Source organism: Eleutherodactylus coqui, chromosome 7, assembly GCF_035609145.1.
Source record: "Eleutherodactylus coqui strain aEleCoq1 chromosome 7, aEleCoq1.hap1, whole genome shotgun sequence".
NCBI classification, from domain to species: Eukaryota; Metazoa; Chordata; class Amphibia; order Anura; family Eleutherodactylidae; genus Eleutherodactylus; species Eleutherodactylus coqui.
In genome coordinates this window covers 190694352-190719985 of record NC_089843.1, presented here as the reverse complement: position 1 = coordinate 190719985, position 25634 = coordinate 190694352, and the positions used below count along the sequence as shown (strand labels likewise).

The 25634-nt window shown below is 42.7% G+C and overlaps 1 protein-coding gene across 3 annotated transcripts in view; it reads left to right on the top strand.

Moving 5' to 3' along the window:
* The first annotated feature begins 1636 nt into the window (after window positions 1-1636).
* The window catches only part of NRG1 (neuregulin 1), a 188015-nt gene continuing 164017 nt past the window's right edge, over window positions 1637-25634 (top strand). For all 3 annotated transcript variants that reach the window (XM_066574155.1, XM_066574156.1, XM_066574154.1), the window contains exon 1: window positions 1637-2186. In XM_066574155.1, coding sequence (XP_066430252.1) covers window positions 2108-2186 — 79 coding nt within the window. In that variant the 5' untranslated portion in view covers window positions 1637-2107. The remainder of the gene's footprint in view (window positions 2187-25634) is intronic.

Below are 25634 nucleotides of genomic sequence, written 5' to 3'. Positions count from 1 at the left end.
ATACACTGTAACAATCTACCATATGCTCCTATGTTGCTTCCGACACATTTTGCAAAATACGCACACAAGAAAAATCCCAGCATGGTCTATTTTAGCGCATATTACGCATGTCATTGTGTAATTACTGTATTCCTGTGCGTGTGTGTTTCGCCCACAGCACGTCATAAATGACTGTTATGTGAGCCCAGCACTAGTAAAACTAGGTTCAAACTGTTGCCGCGCATTCGATTTTCAGAGAATCATGACTGATCCATTCTGTAGCGGTTGGCAGTAACATTAATGTGGGTTCATTAAGCTTCTCTTTGGGGCTCATTCACACGGGCGTTTTTGTGTGCATAAAATTTATGCAGACAACAGAATCCATTGATTTCAATGGGTTTGTTCCCATTTCCCGATATTATGCGTGCACAAAAAAATGGAACAAGCTCTATTTATCTGCCCATTTGCGCACCAAAGGCCCCATAGAGGTCTATGTGGGGGTGGGCAATTACACATGCATTATTCAAGCATTTGTGCGAAATACTGCGCAATTCCATGGAAAAAAGAACACATGTGGAACTTTTTAAGCTAAATAGCTATTTAAATCAGTTCATGATGTTTTTCTGCCACAAACAAATGAATATGGCCTGCATGCCCAAAAAGTACAGCAAAATACTCTGAGACATGCACAAAATAGCACAGATACATTGTGCTAAGGCGTGCGCAAAAGTGCATACGCCCGTGTGAAGGAGCGCTAATGGTAATTTTGCATATAATTGTTCGCCCAAGCGAACATGCAACATCATAGTTTGCTCATGCACTCAGGTGGTCAGTTTAAATACAAAGATTTTTTTTAACAGGATCGTTCGGTCCGCTGCACCAGTGAATGAGAAAAACTGAAAGAGCAGTGTTTAAACCGAGTGACTAACGAATGAGCCAACGGTGATTTTCATGCTCGCATAAAATGAACGATAAGCAAACAAAATATTGTTCATTATTCGATTGTCAAATGATCCAGCGATTTTTTTTTTTGAACAGTAATCGTTCTGATTAAAAGTGCCTTATTTAATAGGTAGAACTGAGTGGCAGACTACACTTTGCAGCCAGTCATTTGGAACAGACAGCCAATGGAATTGAACCATAGTGTTAAAACAATATGAAAAGTTTTTTTCTTCATGTGCCTATTTTTAACTAACAGTAATATCAGTAAGCTATATGTGGAATGGCAAAATTGACAGCTAATATAGTGGTAGATTTATTTGTGGTAGAAGTGGAAGTAAGGAATGAATGGGAGCATGTCGACTCGTGTGTCTGTGTTCATGTGTATTATATATTAAATTTTATATATGCACATTTGACCGTCTATGATAAAATTTTCTATTTGCAATTATTTATCACTGTAAAAGATGCTCTACGAGATTCAGCTTATGTAAATCTCATGCACTTGCCATCCAATCACTCAGGATATATGTATTTATCTGTGTATCTAATATAGTATAGAAACATATCATTTTTCTATTTTGCTACTTTATTCTTCAAAGTACTCCAGGCGACCTCTAGAGGTCATCTCATGTACTGATTTGCTCCACCCAGATGTGGGTGTGTGCGAGTAGTAGGACTTTACTAAAATATAAACTCGTGCAGAATGGGAGAGTTTCCTCCAGTGCAAGGCAGGAGAAACTGAGAACAAGGGAAACTTTGGAAAACTTCAAGTAGTGGAAGGAACACAAAGCAAGCAGGACACAGTTTATAGATCACTTTTCTTAACTGTAGAATTATATTTACATTCTATATTTTGGTTACTTCTTTCTATTTTTCAATTTAACCTTTTTTGAAGAAGATTGGACATAAACTTTTTTTGGTAGCAATCTGGGTGCACGCAGATTGTGGAGAATTTCTGGCTATTCCTTACAGAAGAGCATTACTTACTGGTGATAGTAGAATTACTACTGGAGCTAATTTGCTGGATTCGTCAGTGAGAGGAGACTGTCAGACAATCAGAGGATAAGGAGTGTATTGGGGTCAGGCTGAGATCCTTGGGTCAGCCACAGTGCAAGAGGCAAGACACCAGACCACACTGGATTATAGGTCTCAAGTGATTCCATTAAGAAGCTTTAAATCCCTTACTATGTCTGAGAGCAGAAAGAAGGAAGGAAAGGGTAATAAGAAAGGTAAAAAGGATCGGAAGAAAGATGAGGGGATTCCAAGTGAGTTCTATTTCTATGTATACTTATTTTCTATGCATTACATAGTTATATTACTAACATGACTGTAAATAGATGTTATACACTTAGCATATTCCTGTTCTGTCACATACCGCTGGGACTATCAACTCATTCATGTGACAGTGTCTTGTATGCGCAGGGAGAGCAGTTCATCTCCTTTCCTAACCTGCCCTCTAGTGATGAAATGACAGATGAGATCTGAAGAGAAGAAATTCCCTTTCTCTTGTGCTATGCTAGAGAATTGCTGCATCATGTATTCATCTATTAGTGAGTTCTACAGTGCTGGTTAAGGAGCAATAGCAGCTGACATCTGCCTGTCTTTGCTTTGCTACTTACTACTAGCACTTAAGATTGCACCTTAAAGGGGTTGTCCCGCGAAAGCAAGTGGGTCTATACACTTCTGTATGGCCATATTAATGCACTTTGTAATGTACATTGTGCATTAATTATGAGCCATACAGAAGTTATCAGAAGTTATTCACTTACCTGTTCCGTTGCTAGCGTCCTCGTTTCCATGGAGCCGTCTAATTTTCAGCGTCTAATCACCAGATTAGACGCGCTTGCGCAGTCCGGGTCTTCTTCTTTTCTCAATGGGGCCGCTCGTGCCTGAGAGCGGCTCCGTGTAGCTCCGCCCCGTCACGTGCCGATTCCAGCCAATCAGGAGGCTGGAATCGGCAATGGACCGCACAGAAGAGCTGCGGTCCACCGAGGAAAAAGATCCCGGCGGCCATCTTCAACCGGTAAGTAAGAAGTCACCGGAGCGCGGGGATTCAGGTAAGCGCTGTGCGGATTTTTTTTTAGGTCCCTGCATCGGGGTTGTCTCGCGCCGAACGGGGGGGCTGTTGAAAAAAAAAAAAAAACGTTTCGGCGCGGGACAACCCCTTTAAGACTATTCTGCAAACGAAGAAACAACTTTATGCTTAAGATTTGATTGTTACATGTCAATTTAAAGCCAAGCCATATAAAAGTATTCTACTTTATACTCATAGCAGAAAAAGCCCTATACAAATGCCTTCTAAGGGATCTTTCAGACGGTTAGGAATAGGCTGCACGCTGCAGTAAATTCTGCATCAAACTCTCTGGGCTACCTGCAGATTTGGATGCAGAATTGAAAATGGCTTAAAACCTGCTTGCAATTCTGCATCAAAATTGCAGTTAGACCTGCGGATTGCGCCGTGGAATTCCACAGCTGTGGATTTAGCTGCTTCCTGCGATGTAATTCCGTCCATTGTGAAAGGTCCCTTACATGGGGAGACCTAGCATAGAATAAGAATTGATTAGGTCAGTGGGCAATGACTTTAAGTGTATGTTTTACACGTCACTGATTTACTGCGGATTTTGTTGCAGATCTGCAGCAGATTTCACCCTTTCAATTTGAATTCAATTGGAAGGGTGAAATCTGCTGCAGATCTGCACCAAAATCCACGGCAAATCAGCGATGTGTAAATATACCATAAGAATAGTTCTAGCTTTAAAAAATACATCTGTCTCATTGATAAAGAGGAGGGATCTGAAGCATGAATGATGTCTCAGACACGCTCCTTATCTGGATGATGAGACTATTTCTTACCTCACTTTAATTTCTCTTTTTTAACTATTGTGAACTATCAGAGGTGGTTTCAATCAAGTTGAGACAAGGTTTTGTAGGATATTAATGATTGACAGATGAAGCTGAACTGGTAGATGTTGCCTTATTTGCACTTTCTGTCTATTCAGGCTTATGTCCAAAAAGCAAACTGGCAATTTGTTAAACATATTATCATGTTTATAAATGTAGATAAACTAGACTTTAGTAAAATGCAACAATGTATGCGACATAGAACTGACATATGAGTGGTATAGGCAATATTTGTCTTTTAACTCTTTGGGATTGCAGTATGTTTACTAAATATTTGCACTCCTATGCAAATCCGCAGATGAACGATGTACTTGGCTTTTTATATAATGATAAAGGTATTGTTACTCCATTATTTGCGTAGTATTAGGACGTACAGTATTTTCTTATTCTTCTGTTAGAATATACTGGAGATATGAAATGGCCAATACCATTCAACTAATCATGTGTCTTTCCTTCCACATGTGTCAACTGTGCTGCCAACCTGCCTATGCTCACATGCTGCAGATTTGCTGCGAGTAAATAATCAATTTTTTTTTATATCTGAATGAGGTTGTTTCTGCAGAATGTCCGTGGATCTCTGTAGACTCCATTCAGATAAATGGACAAGCTGCAGGAATTTCTGCCACATGTAAATATACAGTGGACATTGCTGATGGCAGTACTTTTTTCAGAATGTTGTGTGCTAGAAGGACTTTGGGAGATACCAACTTCTGACTGCTTACTGAATTACATATTTACATGCCAAAAAGGGTTCCGAGATACAGCTGAGGCAATCTTCTCTAATCCTATTTCCTCCACCAAAGCTGTAGCTCCATATTGTATATACGTCTGGCCCAATTTCTAGAATCAACCCTGTGTCTTAAAGAATTCCCCGTCACTGAATGCAGTTTTGACTTTATTACATATTTACTGGAAGGGAATCTAAACTATTTTATCACCATGTTATAACTATGGATCCTTTAATGTAAAATATTGGTGTGTCAGCCAAAAATTCCCTTTAGAATTTACTGGGCTAGGACTGTTTGAAGTAGTAAATAAAAGCCAAGTACTGCAAATTGCAGCTCAGAGCCCTAAATGCAGTCCCAAAATCTGTTATAGGGAACACTCTGGCACTGAATATTTAAGGCTAATAGAAAAGAGCATTAGGGATCTTCCAGAGAATTGTATGCGGGACGCAGTGTAAATGTGGATTTTGTCAATTAATGCAGTTTTGTTACATTTTTAACTACTGTGGAACGTTTTGCACAATTTACCTTGCTTAGTTTTTTTTCTGCAGACTTTAGTTGTGGAATTACATCTACTGTAATAGAAATCCGCAACAAGTTTCACAAGCGCCTTTTTTCCCGCTGCAGAATTTAATCTTGTAGTTCTAAAGTTAAGACATGCAGATTTTAACAGGTGCAGAATTCAAGCCCCACAGATAACATTGTGATGTGGAAATGTCCTTGTGGACTAATTCTATCCTGTGTGAAAGGTCCCTAAGAGCAGAATTTAAGCAGAAACCAGGATTGAGCTACAGGTTGCATATATGAGATGTACTCTAGCACCAAGCTGAACAGTAAGTGTAATGCGCATCTGCAAAACTACCTGTGCTAATCCTCTAGATATATGTCTAATGGTCCTTGCATGGTGCTTACCACCTTGCACAGACATACAATGAGGACATAAAACAGATAGATTCATTTTTTAGATGGGTCGGATATTGATATTAAGTGTTACATGCCAACTGGTGCCTAAAGATCCCTTGTGACATATTCCTGTGGGACCATAAGAGTTTTTGGATGGGATGATCAACCTCATGTTTTTTGTTTGTGTAAAAGTTTTAAATCTGAAATCTTTTCCCTTCATAAAACACATTACTTCCTTAAGGGAAGCGGCTGCTCCTTTCAATAGCTTATCAAAAGTACTTTGTCTTAAAGATCTTGTCAGCATTGTAATGAGAACAAAACTTGAGCTGAAGCCTCCAGGGCTGGCATTCTTGTGGACAATGACCTGCTTACTGAGCAGAAGGGAGATGGACATAGAGTCCAGTTCTTTTCTAATGGATGGCAGGATTTGTATAAGGGAGACTGAAGTGTTGCTTGTTGTGGCTTATCTTCTATGTTTGCATATAGAACCCTTAGCTTATTGTGTATGGTTACAATATCCTTCTATCGGCCCCCAGTAACTCCACCGCCTTGAGATGGAATCGGTGACATCAGTCAGTCTTGGGCTTTGTTTTTCTTTTCTTTACTTCTTTACATTGAAGTTGTTTCTTCAGTTCACTATGTGTGAATTGATTCAGAACCACATTCATCCTCGGTGCCGCAGAGTCATATAGCATCCTGCTCTCTCTATACATTACTGTCGGCTGTTTAAAGTCAGTGCCTTCCATACAGGCATCCGTTATAATTGCTGAAGGCAATTTCCATACAGAATTTCCTGGTCTTGTGAACACTGACTTCATAGTAGTAAATGACATCTCACTAATTCTAATAGCACAGCTGACATAGTTATGTGTATTAATGGATATTACCACTTATTAAGTCATAAGGAATTTGCTGCTCTTGACCTCCCTGACAACACAAAAGAAAGTAGTAAAGATTTTCAAAATAATATTTCATCTGTCTAAATTAATTATTTGAATGGTTGTTTTCATTCCTACTAGAGATGAGCGAACGTACTCGTAACGAGTACTTACGCACCCGAGTACCGCCATTTTCGAGTACTTCAGTACTTGGGCGTAAAGATTCGGGGGGCGCCGGGGGGCGGGGAGAGGCGCGGCGGTGCGGGGGGGAGCAGTGGGGAACAGGGGGGAGCCCTCTCTCTCTCCCTCTCTCCCCCACTCCCCACTGCTACCCCCCGTGCCACCACGGCGTCCCCCGAATCTTTACGCGCGAGTACTGCTGTACTCGAAAATGGCGGTGCTCGGGCGCGTAAGTACTCGTAACGAGTACGTTCGCTCATCTCTAATTCCTACTAACTCAAATTAGGCTGCTCTCACGCCTGCATTAGAAGGTTCCATTGGAGATCTGGCACAAAATGCCGGAAGAAAATGTTCTGCATGAAAGACCTTTTTGTCCAGTCAAATGCTGCACACATGAACGGTGACCAAACAGACACCATTAAAGGTTCATTTGACGCCATTCAGTCCTGTCATACGATGGATCTATTCTGCCAGGGGATTTCACTTTCCTGCTTCCCATAACGAAAGCCTAGAACGCAGGCAGGAAAGCACCCTTAGTTGTTCCATTTGTGTTTTCTCATAACTATAGAGAGATACAAAAGTTATGATTGCAGGGGAGCCTAGTGCGACCCAAATGATCCCTTTTCCCGGTATGTGGAGAACGGTATTATAAATGACATTTGAGGAGACCAGTTGCAAACTTGTATTGGTCCCAAAAGCTCCATGTTATGCTTCTGCAAGCAATCATTATTTTCCACCTACATGTCAGGGGTGTAACTATAGTGGATGCAGCTGCACCTTAGCGGTCCCATAAGGCCTATCATCTCCATATAGGGAGCCTATTATATTATAGTTGGGGGGCCCTGTTACAGATTTTGCATTGGGGCCCCGAATCTTGAAGTTACTCCTCTGCATGGGCCCATTGTATTGTAAGCTTAAGATTTCCTTCAGATTTCACAAGTGGGTGACTAGTGGAAGACAGAGAATTGCAGAATATAGAAGTTCTAGAAATACTCATGAAGAAGAATTTACAAAACCTATAGTATTAGGACATCCATGAGATGCCCCAGAAATAGAAGTTGGTGGGTGCACCAACAGCAATTGAAGGCCCCCAAGATCCTAGTTGATATATGGGCCTTCTCTGTGCCAGAGGGGCTAACAAAATGGAAATTTCACCTGTACTTTCTCTACAGTTTACCTGTTAGAGATGACATGGCTGGCTGTAAGCAAAGATAGATGATCAGTGAGACCACGTATAATAATGAATGGTTATCGTAATTGCTTCTCATACAGACAGTAAATAAGAGCAGATTAATTTTACTCCGTGTGTCCAGATACGACCAACCGGAAGAAAACAATGAGGATGTTAGTGTATGGCTCCAAGAAAGGCTAAAGAGGGAACTTACCCCAAAGTTAGCGTTTGGCCTGTACCATAAATGTCTTCTTCATGATGGTCATATTAAGAATCTGAATTACCCCATTCCATACATCATTACAAAGAACCAGTATTTCAGGGAGGAAACATTTCTTATAGTATTCCCAGCAGGACTGAGATAATTTACTCGCCTGTCAGTTCCTTATCATAGATGTAATGCTAGGAACTGGTGCTCAGACGGTCATTTCCAGTATTTACTGACCATCAGTCTGTGGTTTATTGACCATAGAAACACATTGTTGGCTTGTGCTCGTGATACTTAACTAGAAAACCTAATAATCTTACTCAAAAAGCCGGTGGGGAAAAGTTATGCCCTATAAACACAAATTTATTTACTGATAAATGATCTTGTAAAAAACATTGTCAATAGCAATTTATTCCCATAACAGATCAGCCTCGAGCACAAAGTAGACGACTCTGCATCTCATGATAGCGTTGTATTTTTTTTTTCTACATAAGATACGGTATTATGTAGGATTATATTATACTATATACTGTATTATGTAGCATAATATTATTGTACTATGTGCTATATTATGTGCTTGAAGGCTCTAGAATTGTTATTGGACACATGAATGCAGATGGTCGTAAAATATGAACACATGGGAAGGGCAATAACATTGATCCATCCTAATCTTAAAGTATTCTACAATATTTGTTTGACTGTTATTAACCGAAACTGAGGTTCCTTGAAGGAATCTTCTAACATCAATAGATCAGAAGACCTCTGCGGCGCGAGCACGCCGGAGCGGCCCCTTCAGCGGGTCAGAAGAAGCAGACTGCGCAAGCGCGTCTAATCCAGGCAGAAGAAGGCTTCGGTCGGCGCCATGGAGACAGGGACGCCAACACCGGGGGGGTAAGTGTATAACTTCTGTATGGACAATATTTAATGCACGATGTATATTACAAAGTGCATTTATATGGTCATACAGAAGTGCTTAACCCCACTTGCTTTCGCGGGACAACCCCTTTAATTAACATGCAGGTCCAGTGGCATTCCTAGTGTAGATCACAAAATTCCAGACAGTCTTGTAGTCTACATATCCATATAGCACGTAACAGCCCTCTCTACAGCTGCCTACGCACTGTCAGACAGAACCTGTCAGTGAGACATCAACACCAACTCTTGGTGTGCTGCTGGTGCTATCAGTGCAGCTGGGTGTTGATCCTCCAACCGTCTCCTATCAATCTGAACTCTGGATCGGACAGGATTTCATGATGTGTGTGGCCACCTCAAGCAATCCCATTACAGATTACATCCTGCCATTAGGGTAACTGTGTAGAATTTAAATTTTCAGTGCCGTCTTCAGCTGTACCATCTTCAGTAGGCTAATGAAGTTATATTGGGCTTTCTGTTTGCTTCATCTTGGGTTTGACAAGCATAGAGTATATTTTTTGTATTGCCATGGGCCTTCCAAAGCCATTGGGCTCAGAATTACCCGATTCTAATGCCAACTTGCTTACAAAATGTAATATAGGCTAAATATTTTAGTTGGGAGTCTTACTCTTTGTACAAAAGGTGGAGGAGTAAGAATATAGCACTAAAATTATCGGATGAAGTAATGTTGGAATAGAAAGGGAAGACTTTGGGCCAAACTTTCACTGTAACTTGGCTCCATATCCTTGCATCTATAATATGGACATGTCCCGGCCTGGCCTGACCTTTTCCATTATTCGATGTGAGTGAATGTGACAATTGTTATAGTTAAGGCTTTAAGTTGTTAAATAAATTCCTCAAACTCTAGTTGAAGATTTTCAAAGTGCAAATTAAGAAACTGGTAGCTCTATTGGCTCATTTCTGTTAATTTGCAGAAACTGCCCATGGACAGGTAGCTTGGCTTGTTTTTTATTACTTAAGATTTTGCTGCCATCTTGTGGTTCAGATAATCTTATATCATCAGTTCCCCACATTTATTTACACTAGAGTGAACTTTTTATGGTCTCTGACAGAAAAGCGGTTTCTAACTGGCAAGCAAAATCCATTTATAAATTGGAAGATCGACAACTTTTTTTCCCCATGCTCTTTTTGGCTAGTCAAATAATAAAATGCAAAGGTTATGAGGTTGTAAGTTTCTATAGTTTCTTTATGACTAAATCCCTGGAGAGGAACACCATTTCCCACTTCCAAATGAAGTGGAACAAATCAGTTTTATCTTGCTTGTCCTAACTCCATAACTTTTGCATCTTCATTCTGTATGGTACTTAAGGAGATTGCAAGTACAGGTGGTGGAAAAACTGAAAGCTAGTATTACAAATTGCTGAAAATTGACAGCAGGCGCTCTGCATGACATCATGAAGCTACTATGCTATATGAAATCTTCACAAAAAGAAGACTGATATTTTTGGCTTTCATTCTAGGACACCAGCGGAGTAATTCTTGGCTTTACTTTAGAATTGCATGGTACATATTGTGGAATGATCATGTGTACAGTGAAGAGTGACCATACAGTCAGTTTTTCCAGCTCTCCGAACAGCTTACAAGTTTGTTTACTGGGTTGAGTCTCACATCCATGACCCACATGTAAAGCTGTACAGCAAACGTTTTTTTGGGGAAAGCCATAGAGGACATAGTTGAAGAGATGGTGAAGGATAGCATTCAATAAGTTAGGCTTTACCATACTTACAGATGACCCATTCTTATAGGCAACTCCACAAAATGATATATTTTCCTTGTTTGTATGCAGGTAGCTTCGCACACAACATTTTTTGGAAAACGCAATTGCAATTTTTATGCATTTGTTTGAGCCAAAGCCAGCAGTGGATTAAGGAAGAATGAGCATTTTAAAGAAAGGACTTCTACTTCTGGATCCACTTCTGCAATAAAAACTGCAAGTGCACTTTCCAAAAATGTTGTGTCTGAAGCCATCCTACTAGTTTGTGCTTGGTTTAAATAAGCAACATTCGATAATTAAGATGTATGATTGTCAAAGTCCTGCCCTTGTTACATTTCAGATACCAAGAGCTACACCTGCAGCCTGGTCCTTTCCCTATAGCCTCCTTATTGGCCATGCTGGCTTGACAACATAAACACTCACTGTAGCCATTCAGTATGTTATGCCCCAGCATTTACTGAAGAAGAGGTCTATCCACAAAATACGTTTTTCTGCTGCTTATACTTCATACTTCTAATTGTACCAACATCACATCATCACCGTTTTTTGGAGTTGTTGCATCTTGAGCCATTTTTCTTTCACTTCCACCATGCACTCCTTGACCTGTCTAGTACAGGTGTACATCTGGCAAGGAGCACCACCTGTATACATGTGTACCATTATTCACTAAATGATGTTGAATATCCACCCAAGGAGTAGCTCCACCACTTTTCTTTACCCTTGTAAAGACCCATTGGCATGCAAAGACAATCTTTCAAACGATTGAAAGATTGACAGATTTAGCAATCGTTTTGCATGAACTGCTAATGAACACTAATATCCATTAGCAGTTTATTACCTTCATTTGCATGTAAATGAGCCTCCAGCAACTGTTTGCAAATCCAAGTATGTGGACTGAACTTTGCACTCAGCTGCGATGTCTTCGCATGGGTATCCTGGGCTGTCAACTGAATACAAGGTAATCAGCTGCTTCCATGGAGAACACAGCGTGCGGTCCCTACTATCTCTCTCCAGCTGAACAATGGATTTTAAGCTCACCTAAAAATCATCATTCAGCCAAAGAGTGAAAGATGGTAGTGTTTATATGCAACATTTAGCACTCAAAAGACATAGTTTGAACGAATTTTGAGTGATAATCGTTGCATGTAAATTGAGCTTTACTTGTGTCACTGAATACCAATAAAATCTTGTTTCAGGATGGTTCCTTCAAAAGGCTTCTTGTACTATTGTTTGGTATTCAAAGTCAAAAACAAAACAATCTTTTTGGTTAAAGACAAAACCTAAAATGTCACCATCCCTCTTTGTAATTTAATGAAAAATATAAATGTAGTACCTAATGGGTGGCATTAAATAGAATCTGTCACCTACTTTTAGCCCTATCAGCTAAGCTTGTGGGATGAAAGTAGGTCATCTGCTGAGTCCTGGAATGTAAGTGTTGTATTTACCTTCCCCGTTGTTCCTCCAGTGTCAGCGCTGGAAGTCGCCGCTTAGTGCATTGAGCAACGCTGCTAAGTAGTCCACTCATTATAAAATTAGAATTGGTGGACTACTTAGCACATCGCTCAGTGCACTAAGCGGCGGCTTTCAGTTACAGGGAAGTTAAGTATAACACATCCCCGGCTTTTGGCCAATAAGCTTAGCTCTTAGGGCTAAAAGTAGCTGACAGAGTCTCTTTAAGTTGATCTAAGATTTTATGTACTTCAGGTAAAGATACATATCACAATAGTTTCAATCTTTGTATCACTGTATGATGTTGGGTGATGTCACTGTATTGTGGGGTATTCGGTGGGCAGCTGCCAGGATAGCTCTTCAATAGGCAAACACTAACATAATGTGGAACATATTATGTAAGAAAAATACACGGATTTCACAAGGCTTTCATCATAAATCAACACAAATTGTATGAGCAAATGTTGTGTGCATTCATAAAATCAGAATGTTCTCATAAAAAAAACATACTTGATGTGTGTAGTTTATTCTGAAGATGAATCAATAATTTTCTAGGTTGTTTGCACTAAATGGTGCAAGTTTGTGTCAAATTTATAAAAATAGTATGCATAGCATGCTAGAAGTAGTTCTGTTTGTAGTATACATGCATGCAAAGATTTTTTTTTCAGTGTCTTTAATACTTTTGTCATATTTTTGACTTTTATTGACAACATTTGTTTTATAGACACTTTTCGAAACTGTTGGAGTAGGCATAACGAGCCTCAAGAATATGTACCCACGCCGAAACACTAACACGACAATTTGTGGTGCAAGTCACATTGTAATTTAGCTGGAATTTAGAAATTTAGTCTTAAAATGTATTGTAGTGTTGACCTTCGCATTGCTTTTAAGAGGGTTAGAATGCTGTCCTTGTTTTTATGATCACCGCATTTAATAAGGATGCAGTAGGCCAGTTTTTCTTGAGTTACTAAAATCAAAGTAATTATGTATCTGTTTAAAATTTCTGGAAATGGACATAATGGCTTGTCCCACCATAGTCTGACTCTTCATCTTAAATGCATTTTTTGACTGTATCATAATACACATATTGGGAATTTAAGGCTTATGGTCCTTCTATTGGGGCCGATTATCGATCCTGAATGTTCCTCCAAGCACTTGTTCAGCCAACAATTGGGCCATGTAAAAGGACTAATGATCAGCTGACAAACAAGTGAACATTCATTCGTAGACTGGTTGTTTAGTTTCAACAAGCATAAAAATGATTGGCTGTATTGTACATTTTACTTTGTGAACAGAGAGATGAACAGCCAGCCTATGGGGACAAACGATTGTAATTATGATCGTTTGTCCCCATAAACCAAATCCTAATTCGTGTGAAGGACAAGAACCAATTAACATGTGTTTTGATTGGCGCTTGTTAGATTGGACCTAGAACTTGGCTAGTCTAAGAGGACCATTGTATAGTGAAACTTCTTTGAGACGACCACCCACAATTGCAATAATACATAAGTTAGGGGCATTGAAACTGTTGCATAAAAATGTAGTCTAGGTGGGGGTGGTATTCTCAAACAGGTGGTTTCAATGTACCTACAATATTGAAGTTCTAGCAGGTTGATTAACAGTTACAAGTTTTGAAAAACAAAACGGACAAGGAAGATCTTCAATGATCAGGATGGGAAACGTTTAACATGCAAGTGGTCTTTGTGGTCTGCTTATACAGGCATACATTTGTTACTCAGAAAGGCTGTGACTGCTGACAAATTACTGACTTAAGAGGCTGATTGGATGGATTTTATCTATTTTTTTTAATAGAGAGACATTTATCTGGAGCTTTGGGTCATTCAACCAAAAACAAATATTTTTCATTTGTTTATAAACCAGTCATTCATCTAGAACAGGGATGTCAAACTCATTTTCACCGAGGGCCACATCACCATTATGGTTGCCTTCAAAGGACCTCATTCACACGGGTATATTTGTGCTTCATATTATGTGTGTATTTTTAATGCAAATAGTATGGACAACTTAATTCCCATTGACTAGCATTGTAATTCATGGACCAAGATTGCATCCGCCCATGTGAATAAGCCCAAAATGTAAGTACTGCTTAACATGGCCATAGATCTCTATGCATCATGATAGGGTTTCTCCCCTTCCACCTCTTTAGCACCAAGCTTCCTACCTTTGAGGGTAGCTAGGTTGCCAGGTAGGGCTGTCAGTGTGTGCCATCTCCTGTAAATTGCTGAACAGAGCGGTGTTCCAAGACGGCACCCACTTCCTGTGCTGGCGCTGCCCTTTCTGCCAAAAGGAAAGTGGAGAGTCGGTCCCTATGCATCTGAGGGCCACATAAAATGATGTGGTGGGACGAATTTGGCCCTCGAACATTGAGTTTGACTTGTGTGATCTAGTGGAAGGCAACTTGCTGTCTTATGTTGTAAGAATACCGCTGAGAGGAAAAACAGCAAAAACATTCTCAATAGAAAACTTTGCTGATGTAAGTTCATCCCGGTGTATTGTACTATCTCTATTGGATTGTAGGTGCTTAAACTATAGAAATTATTGAAGAAATACCAGAAGAAAGTATGAAGAACTGATAGAAATCCAGTGTTGTCTTAGCTCTCTAAAAGGAACACTACTGAAAAAGGCCTTAACAGTGCTGATACTTTATCATGTTCCATTATGACATAGGAAAACAAACTGCGTGTCATTATTATGTGTGAGCTGTTCAAGCTGTCTAAAGTCTATGTTAGGGTTACACTTCCCTCACTTCTCATTTGTTTTTATTGCCATACAGGTTTTCCACTTATTGAGATTCATGAGAGCAGATGCAGACAAAATACATGAATAGGGAGAAATAATGCTGAAGGAAAAGGTCCCCTATCCCTTATAATGACTCTACATCTTCACAATACCATAGTAAACCACAGATAGAAGCATTGACACAAAGCACAGGTGTGCTCTTTACCCTCATGGGACAGTTCTTCTCTACTCACTTTGGTTTATACTCAACAGCAGTATCTTAATAATGACCTTGTTTCCTTCGGGATCAAACACCAAACACAGAAATTTATCAGATGTATAAATCTAGCATATTTAGCATAGTAGTATTTCTCTTGCCAAACCAAATTACTACTGGCCTTTATCTTCAAACATAAGGGAGTTTAGGCTAAGGCCTGTTTCACATCTAATAATAATCTTCATTTGTATAGCTCCAACTTATTTAATAATCTTCATTTGTATAGCTCCAACTCCAGCGCTTTCAACCTCAGGTCGGAGGGTCTGACACAGATACCGGAAGAAAAAGTGCGAGCACCTGAGCGGAAACTGAACAGACCCCATTATAGTCAACGGGATCTGTTCTGTTACATCCTAAGATGGAGCCACTTGACCGCAGAGATTCCCCTTTCCTGCTTGCCAGATAGAGCTGGAAAGCAGACTCCGGGGCACAGATGTGAAACCCCCCTAACCCTCATTAAATGCTCTATAAGGGGCACAAAGGGGGTCACCTATTTGTACTCCCAATTTAATAATGTGTCTCTTGAGGACCTGACAGGTTTGTGATTTCAAGAGGCGCTTCATTTCTCCTGTGGAACCGCTACACGACAGATTGCTCCTAACTGTAACACTTGCTATGAGGTTTTTTGATTCTAGTCAATAACCAGAGGTCATAACAGCAAGACACTGTATAATCTGTTAATTGGTGGCATGTCCTTTAAGGACTGTCAGAAATAACACCCTCCCCCTTTAATGACTGGCGCAGTGTTATTATATTTCATTCAGGTAGTACAATTTAATAATGTGTCCTTGCACCGACAAACTGATGCATAGTAATACATAGTAAATACATTCTATCCATAGGAGAGATACAACACAGCACATATTACAGATGCTGTTTAGTAACACATGAAGCAATCAGTTGATCATATCTGTGCATGGAAATATCACGTATGGTAAACTGAATCCTGTTGGCCTTTCCGCCTTAGAATGGTGGTCTTCACATGGAATTGATGACGAAGGAAACTTTATCGGAGTTCCCAGAACTTTTCCTTAATTTCACAGTTAGCACATGCAGCTGCTCACTTCAGGCAGCTGTTGATCTTTATGCATTGATATGTGGGAGACAAGCTATTTTTTAGCACCTTAACTATATTGAAAAGCGCCATGAGTAATTGCAGCTTAACAACTTTCAAAACTCTTTGATAAGTGTTATTTCAATGTGTTAAATGAATGGGTATCGGGAGATAATGACACACTGTAGAAACTGGAAATATTCACTGAACGTATTCCTAAAACATAACTTTTTATTAAATAATATTTAAAACAACTCAGGGTGCCTCACTGACACGACGTGACATAGACAAACATACATATACAAAAACAGCTCTATATTGAGCTAATGATAAAAAATGTTAGGAGAGGAACCCCATCGCAGTTCCGGTCAGTAGCCCCATACTATTGTTGGTTGGCACCAGCATATACTATTTTTATGTGTGGGTGCCTTCCTCCTGTTATATGAGCTATTCACTCATATGGGGTTCCTCTCCTAACATTTTTTATCATTAGCTCAATATAGAGCTGTTTTTGTATATGTATGTTTGTCTATGTCACGTCGTGTCAGTGAGGCACCCTGAGTTGTTTTAAATATTATTTAATAAAAGTTACGTTTTAGGAATACGTTCAGTGAATATTTCCAAAAAAAGACTTGTCTTTCCCGGTATTCCTCTGCCTCTGTGAGTCCCACTGTAGAAACTGGCCATTTATTCATGTTTTATTTATTTATACTGCAAATATGTTGCTTTATATTCTGTTATTAGAAGCATGAAATACAGTTTAATACTTTTTTTTATTAGGTTGTAATAATTTCCATTGTACAGTAACCAATTTAATCAGGGGGTTTTACACCTGCGCCAGGGCTTCTGCTTTCCTGCTTCATTCGGGGAGCAGGAAAAGGGAATCCTTGCAGCTGAATGGATCCATCTCAGGATAGTACCGAACAGTGTTGGATGGACCCATTGACGGTATTAGAGTATCTTGACACAACCAGAAGCTAGGGGTTTGACATGAGGAACGCCCCTGTCACACACCCAGCTCCGGATAGGGTCAAGCCGTAAAGGTCCTAGCATAACCGCTGCTGTAGCCTTAGGCTGAGGGTTACTATACTTCTTAGGCTTACATTAAAAGCTGTAAATGTTGCCATGTTACTGCAGTAACATTCCAGCATTTACATTTCATTATGTAAGACTAAGAAGTATAGTTAACCCTTAGGCTAAGGCTGCAGCGCTGGGACAAATGTATGCAGACACTGCAGCCTGTGTGCTCCATCCCGCCTGCCATTAGTGCCATGTTTCCTTATGCGGGCGGCCGCTCACCTCTCCGTCCCGACCGGCATTTGTGGCATGCCTGCTCCATGCCCGCCCGCTGACCCCTCTGTCCAGGCCGCTGCTTCCCACCTCCGTCACGGCCGGCGCCTGTCATCTCATTTCCGCCGGCCGCATCGATTGGTTAGTGACGGGCGCTCGTGGGAAACCACTGTGACTTCTGTACAGTCAGAGGGGTGGCGGGATGGGGGTTCCGTGTCATCGGCCGCCGAGTAAGGCACTCCATCCTGGGGGTGCGCACCTGCAGCACAGCCGCTGTCCGCTCTATGCCTTTTGTATCACTCTTTTGTTGCCTTGCAGGACCTGCAGCCCAAGACACTGTGCAGCCAATCACCATCAGGGGGTGTCACCCCCTGTCAATCTTGGCTCCACCAGGAATTCCTGGTGGCGTCAAGATACACTAATACCTCCATTGACTACAATGGGGTCCGCCTGCTTTCCTTCCAGCTGCCAGGTTTTGGGATGGAAGAAAAAGCGCCGCATGAGAGCACTCTTTTTCCGGTATTTGCTGCTGGATCTGCGAAAGAACCTACGGCCGGAGGTCCCAATGCAGCTGTGAAACCAGCCTTAGTTTGTGAAAATTAGTCGATACATTTCTTCTTAATAGTTTCCTTAATGTTAGTTCTTCTAAGGGACCTTTCACATGGGACGCAATTAAGCCACATGATGCAGGCAAAACCACAGCTACGGGATTCTACCCCAAAATCCATAGGTCCAACTGCAAAATTTGATGCGGAATTGCAGGCAGATTTGAAACCGCAGGTAGCCTGTAGATTTCAGTGCAGAATTTATTGCAGCTTGTGGTGCGTCGTGCGGTCTTTTCCATCCTACGTGAAAGTCCCAAAGAGCACGTTCACACGTGGAGTTTGATGCCGATTTGCAAGTGGCTAAATTCTGACACAAATCCGCATGTTGCATATGTGGATTTAGTTGTGTGGATTGCTGCAGTCCACAAGTTCCACTGCGGGTTGCAGAATATTCAGCAGTGTGTGAAACATCCGTAATCTTTGTAAATAATAACAATCACCAGAGCAACTGCTTGACAGATCTGTAAAATAACAATGAACCCAGGTCACCACTGCATAGAGATGAGGAGCACATAATGCAGGGGAATGATATAAGGAGAGGAAAGTTACAAATAAGCACTATCTCTGGTCCTAACTGTAGACCTACAAAACTATGTACATTATTAGCAGTAATCTTGCTTACAGTATTTCAAAGTATGTATGACTGTGTTGGAACTTTTATCTGCGCTACTTTATTAAGTAGCGCAGATAAAAGTTTGTCATGAGACAAACTTTAAAGAAACTCTGTCACCTACGTTTAGCCCCATGAGCTACACTTATGGGGTAAAAGCAGATGAATTGCTGATTCTGGGGATGTGTTATAAGTACCAACCTGCCTCGTTCTCCCGGTGACAGCGCTCAGTGCATTGAGTGGCGTGCGAAGTAGTTTGCCCGTTCTAATGTTATAATGACCGGACTACTTAGCAGTACCACTCAATGCACTGAGTAACAGCTTTCAGTGCTGACACCAGTGGAATGAGGAAGAAGGAACACTTACATCCGCCGACTCAGCGGGTCACCTACTTTCAGCCCATAAGCTTTGCTCATAAAGATAAAACTAGGTGACAGTGTCTTTTTAAAGATAAACCCTTACAAACTCATTAGAGGACTCGTAAACACACAGTATGCACTGACTAGATTCATTTACATGTTAGAGGCAAACTGAACATTAAGATATGTAATTACTGTTCTATTATTCAGTAGGCTGCATACACGGAGCTCCCTTAAGGGTAATTGTTGGCAGCCAGAATGTCTTTGGCTGAGGGACAAAAGCTTAGCCCGAAGGATGACTTTCAATAGATCGCAGCGAAGTAGCTGCTCTGCTAGATACAAGCCGCTCCGCCCCTCCATTTCCCTCGTTGCCGTTTCGTTCTCTTGGGCAAGCTTGAGTGGCCGAGGGTCCCTCCAGAAAAGTGGGGTCGCTGGGACAGATGGCAGGGCCAGGCAGCACTCCTTCATTAAAACTCTGGTTAAGCATTGTTACATTATATATAATATCAGAAAACCAGGAGATCGACTCCTATAAGGATATATTATTTAAGGAGGGCTTTTCATGGGATAAAATTGGCACCATTGGCTGCATGACTGTGTAGCAGTGACCACATTGACCCTGTCACCATGTTTTTTTTCACACTCATCTGACTTTGCCTGATGGGCTCTTCTTAGGACTAGTTCCTGGCACTGTAAATGTGTCAAGTGGGTGGTCCCCACCACTAGCAATGGGTGATGTTGAATAAAATCGAGAGAAATCACTCACTTGACACACTGACAGTGCCGGGAGCAGGATCTAAGAACAGCCCATTTGAGCATAGGGAGGTATGACAAAAAAATTGGTATAGAGTCAACAGGGCGTAGTCGCACAACCATGTAGCCAGGACCACTGATTTTATCCCGTGAAAGGGCTGCCTTAATTAATAAGAGCAAGATTTTAGACCTTCTTCGATTAAAAATATTAAGTGGCATTTACTTCAATTCTTAATGTTCTAGTTCTTTATAGATGTACAATACATGTTTTTCTATTGTTAGCTTTGGTGGGTGATTAGCTTACATGATTATCCAACATTCATTGACACCAAGACATTTATGCCAGTTCCTATTTTTGATTCACGAGCCCTTGAAATGATACAAGAAGGTAGTTTATGTATGTGTAAGTGCTACGTCAGCTTCATTTATCAAGTACAATCAGTTGCAAAAGTGCACGTGTGTTCAAAGGGAGGCTGCGTATGACCACAACTGGGTAAATATACTGACATTCAATGAAGGATATGTAAAATATCACTGCCAGGCACTAACCCATATCAATTTACATATAAGATGTTCAGGTACAATTCTTTCTTAGAGTGGTTTCACATCTGCATTGGAACGTCCGGTTGAAGGTACCATCACAAATCCAGAACAAAATACCAGAAGAAAAAGCGTGAAATGCACCATTTTTTCTTAAAAGGCTTGTCCCGCTGCCCAAACTGATTTTTTTTCCCATTAATGCCCTGTGGAGTAAAAGCCTCACACACTACAGCTTTACACATAAAAATCCATATTCTGCAAACCTTTTTATTCCTTTTCTTCCCCTTATAAAGCTGGCCTGAAGAATTTTTCAAAGATGGCGCCGCTGGGTAGTTCCCATGATGCACTGCTACCTCTCTCTCCTCAGTATGCGTGCTCCCGATGAAGCCGGTCACATGACTGGAGGCCCGGCATCATAATGGAGACGCACGCTTCACTGCTTTGATTGGAGCCGGCCGCCTGCCGGCCCCATTCAAAGCAATGGGATAGCAGTGCGATCTCCTGCTACTGCTGTGACAGCTGTAGCATGAGATTCCTTCATCTCCGCGGCATGTCCCCTCATCACGGGACACTGGGACACTGCTGTCCCAGTGTCCGGTGATGAGGAGACATGCCGGGGAGATGAAGATATCTCGTGCTACAGCTGTCACAGCAGTAGCAGGCGATCATTATCTCTAGCAGTACTTTCAATGGCAGGGGATCTCGATCTTCTGCCATTGAAAGTGAAAGTAGCACCGAACATGCCCTACACACACACACGCCCCCCCCCCCTCACAGTGCCCACACACAGTGCCCCCTTCACACTGCCCCCACACATATGCCCCCCCCCCACAGTGTTCCCCTCCAATACCCACACACAGTGCACCCCAAAGTGCCCACATACAGTGCTCCCTCAACAGTGCTCCCCCCACAGTGCACCCCCCCACAGTGCCCTCCACAGTAACCCCCTAAGTGCCCCCACCACACACGCCCCTTCACAGTGTCACCCCCCCCCCACCATAGTTCCCCCCTCCACAGTGTCACCTCCCACGGTGCACCCCCAACAATGCCCTACCACAGTGGCCCCACCACAGTTCCCCCCCTCCACAGTGTCACCCCCCACAGTGCACCCCCACAGTGCCCACACACAGTGCACCCCCCACAGTGCCCCTACCACAGTGTCCCCCTCCAGTGACACCCCACACTCTCCCCCCAATAATGACCCCCCCACAATGACCCCTCTCAGTGCATCCCTCACAGTGTCCCCTCAACAGTGCTCCCCCTACAGTGCACCGTCCCACAGTGCCCTCCACAGTAACCCCCTTAGTGCCCCCACCACACACATCCCCCTTCACAGTGTCACCCCCCACAATGACGCCCCACAGTGTCACCCCCCACAGTGCACCCCCACAGTGCCCTCCCCAGTACACCCCCTCAGCGCCCCCACCACATACATGCCCCTCCACAGTCACCCCCCACAGTGCACCCCCACAGTGCCCCTACCACAGTGTCCCCCTCCAGTGACCCCCCCAGTGTCCCCCAATAATGAACCCCCACAATTACCCCTCTCAGTGTGCCCCCCCCAGTGCCCCCTCAACAGTGCACCCCCACAGTAACCCCCGCAGTGCCCCCACCACACACATGCCCTCCACAGTGTCACCCCCCACCATAGTTCCCCCCTCCACAGTGTCACCCCCCACGGTGCACCCCCAACAATGCCCTACCACAGTGGCCCCACCACAGTTCCCCCCCGCAGTCCACTCCTCCACAGTGCCCCCCCCACAGTGCCAACACACAGTGCGCCCCACGTGACAGCACACCCCACAAGTCTATGTGACAGAACACTCCACAGCGACAAATCTATGTGACAGCACCCCCAACCCCAGCAAAAAGTCCATGTGACAGCAAACTCCACGGCGACAAGTCTATGTGACAGCACCCAACAGCGACAAGTCTATGTGACAGCACACCCCACAGCGACAAGTCTATGTGACAGCACACCCCACAGCGACAGCACTACAACTCCCCCCAGACACCCAACCAGCACACTGACAGCAGCCCCCTCTCCCCCCAGACACCCGACCAGCACACTGTGAGCAGCCCCCCCCTCCCCCAGACACCGACCAGTACACTGTCAGCAGCCCCCCCTCCCCCCAGACACCGACCAGCACACTGTCAGCAGCCCCCCTCCCCCCATACACCCGACCAGCACACTGTCAGCAGCCCTCCTCCCCCCAGACACCGACCAGCACACTGTCAGCAGCCCCCCCTTCCTCCAGAAACCCGACCAGCACACTGTCAGCAGCCCCCCTCCCCCCAGACACCCGACCAGCACACTGTCAGCAGCCCCTCCTCCTCCCAGACAATTCCGCCCGTATCTTTTTAACACGGGTTAAGCCAGCCATGTGGATGAGATTTTGTAAACATCTTGTCCACACTGGACAGCCAATCTGTCGCGGCAAAGCCGGGTGGAACCGGCGACTTGGCGCGGAATTTAAAGCCACAGCATGTCATTTCTTTTTTTTCTGCAACGGCCTCTCTCTTGTCTGTGGGTAGGGATGGCCGCATCAGAGATGCAGGCGGCGCAGCCACAGGTTTTGAAGCTGCACTTATCCTGCGGAAATCTTGTGTTTTTTCGGCACAGCCAAACTGCAAGATTTCCGCAGGATTTCCATCCAGTGGGAACCCAGCCATAGGCTTTTGTTCCACTGCAATGTGAGACTTGGGCTTGGTATTATTTTACCATTAAAGTCTGCATTTCCATTCCAGAGTTATATTACCCCTTTTCCACCCATCCTGTTATAGGCTATAAAGGGTGCAGAAGCAGCCGCACCACCTGGGTCCTGGTGCCGAGGGGCGGAGAGGGGGCGGGAGCTCAGTGCACTGGTCCCGACTCTTCCAGCCCCCTCGCCCTGCAGAGAAGGACATCTTATACTGGCCGAGTGTGAAAACCCGGCCGATATACGGTCGTCTCAATAAGCACTAAAGGCGCCTTCACACTGCCATTTTTCTTGTGCGTTTTTTCACGCGATTTTGCTGTCTTTGTTTTCAAAGCGAAAGTCAATCGGACTTTCTAATGTTAAAAACGCATTGCATTGCATGAAAATAGCAAAGTGCTTTTAACAATAGCAAGTTCTATTGACTTACGCGTTAAAAAAAACGCAGCAAAACTGTGTGAAAAAAACGTTCTAAAAATAATGCCAGTGTGAAGGCGCCCTTAAGGAGCAGAGGGACGTATGTGGTGCCATCATGTTGTCTAACACCTAACATGTACTACTTGCACATCCTGCGCCTATGTCTGCTTACACAATGGTGAAGCATCAACGTGCGTCTGTGATAAGTCTGTTACATCATTGTGCGCGGTACTTTCATTCCTGCCCCAGGGAATGTTTTGTAGGTTCTTCCAGAAGGAAACAGTAAATGTTCCTACACAGATGGCTTTAGTTCCTTGGCATATTGGTGAGCAGCATGCAGTTGGGTGTTTTATATCCTATGGCTTTGATGCTTGTATGGACAATACTCTATTAATTGACTGCAGACAAACACAACTTAATAGGCTTCCTACAACTGTCTTTCTGTTAATAGCTATGCTATGTCTGCATTCATTTATGAGCATTAATTACTTGCAAAATAAGAAAGGTACAACTATTAAAACACCACACCCCATCTTGCACAGAAATGGCAGGGTAATCATATAGTTTGCATTGAATGAAGCATAATACATTCAGCATCTTAAAAGGGTTCTGCCATCAGACATAACTTCTTTCCAAATGTGGCACCCAGGGTGAACAGCTGGTCCTGCCTCAAGCACACCTGGCAAACAACTCATTTTGCTGGGGAAACCATGCCCAGCCAGACATTTCTCCTGCAACAGCTGTTCCTTCTTATAGATGGGGGTTCCGGATGGTGGACCCTGCTCTATGACGTTCATATGAACAAATAAGGCATACAAACTGGCAGGATCAGACTGAGGTGCCCAAGGCCCAATAGTAAAATTTATTTTGGGGGCCCATTTTATAGCTACATGCAAATATTACTTGATCCCCATTCACAAATTCCTTTCCGCTGCATTCTCCATATACTTCAATAAAAAGGTGACTGTGTTTGCGTGTGGCCCTGTTACCACTGAAGTATATGGAGAATGGAGCAGGCAGAAAAAGGTAGACTCCCATTTACCTAATATGTGCAGATTCTGTGGGGGCTGGGGGCCCACCGGAGGATTCACCTGCTTCCCTGTGGGCCAGTCAAGCCTGTGAACAGGGATTGCTTTCTTGGCACAAAACCTTTAACTCCCATACTGTGCAAGTGATATTCACATAGATAAAGTATTGGCAAGAATGTTGAGTGTTCCTTTACACCTACCAAGAAAAGTTCAAAGCAATGTTTCTCCTCAGATTTCTGTAATTGTACAGTATAGGCAGTTTAAAGAGAATTTGGGCATATATTACACAGCATGGAGCTTAGTTTTCAGTTTGCTGCCCTATTCCTTTATCTAAATACTTTGGCCAAAGACGTGTTGGGGTCCACCCTCGCACCCAGCACCTGGGGCACATGCCCTGTTAGCCAGCAAGAAGCTGGAATAGTGTAACTAATCACCTAAATCACCCATTGAGTGCCATTCATAGGACTATTAGTTATGTACTCCAACATATCCATCTTAAAGGGGATGCCTAAGATAAAAGTTTTTCTTGTAAAATGGCTCCCTCACGTGGAAAAAAAATCTAAACAGCCAATACTCACTTCTCCCTGCTCCCTGCAGGTCCCCTGTCACAGTTTCTTGTCTCCATGCTGATGTATTGCTTACAGGCTGCAGTAGCCTATGACATCCCATAAACAGGCTGCTGTAGCCTGTAAACAATATGTCAATGAGGAGACCCAGAGCCCCAACAGGGAACTTGAGAGGAGAGGTGAGCATAAGCTTATTTTTTTTTTCCCACAAGGGACCCATTTTTACAAAAAAAACGTTTATTTTGAACAACCCCTTTAATTGATTGGCTGATAAGCCTTACCAGACATTATTCAAAATGTTTTTGTTTCACAGCTATGTGGGTGCAATAGCATATCACATGTCCTAAAGTACAAACCCTGTACAACCTCTGACAAACCCTGCGTAATAGGATAACAGGGATTACATATGCTGGCCATCCACATTTTCCCCCGGACAATCCAATTAATTTCCAAACGGGGAGAATTAGGCCAAATCAATACCTGGACATGGCCTAAAGTCAATCGCTAGATCTTTTTTAGGCTGGTGATACCTGAGCAGGTAATTGTGATTGATCTACGGCTCACAGTGAATGCTGATATTGAATCCATATCAGTGCATTGAACTATAGACATGTATCCGTTATGCTATTTATCATTCATTGTGGTCTTCCAATTGTTTATAAAAAATGTTGGCTGATTTTTGAAAAAATTGCCTAGAAAAAGGAAAAATCCAAGATG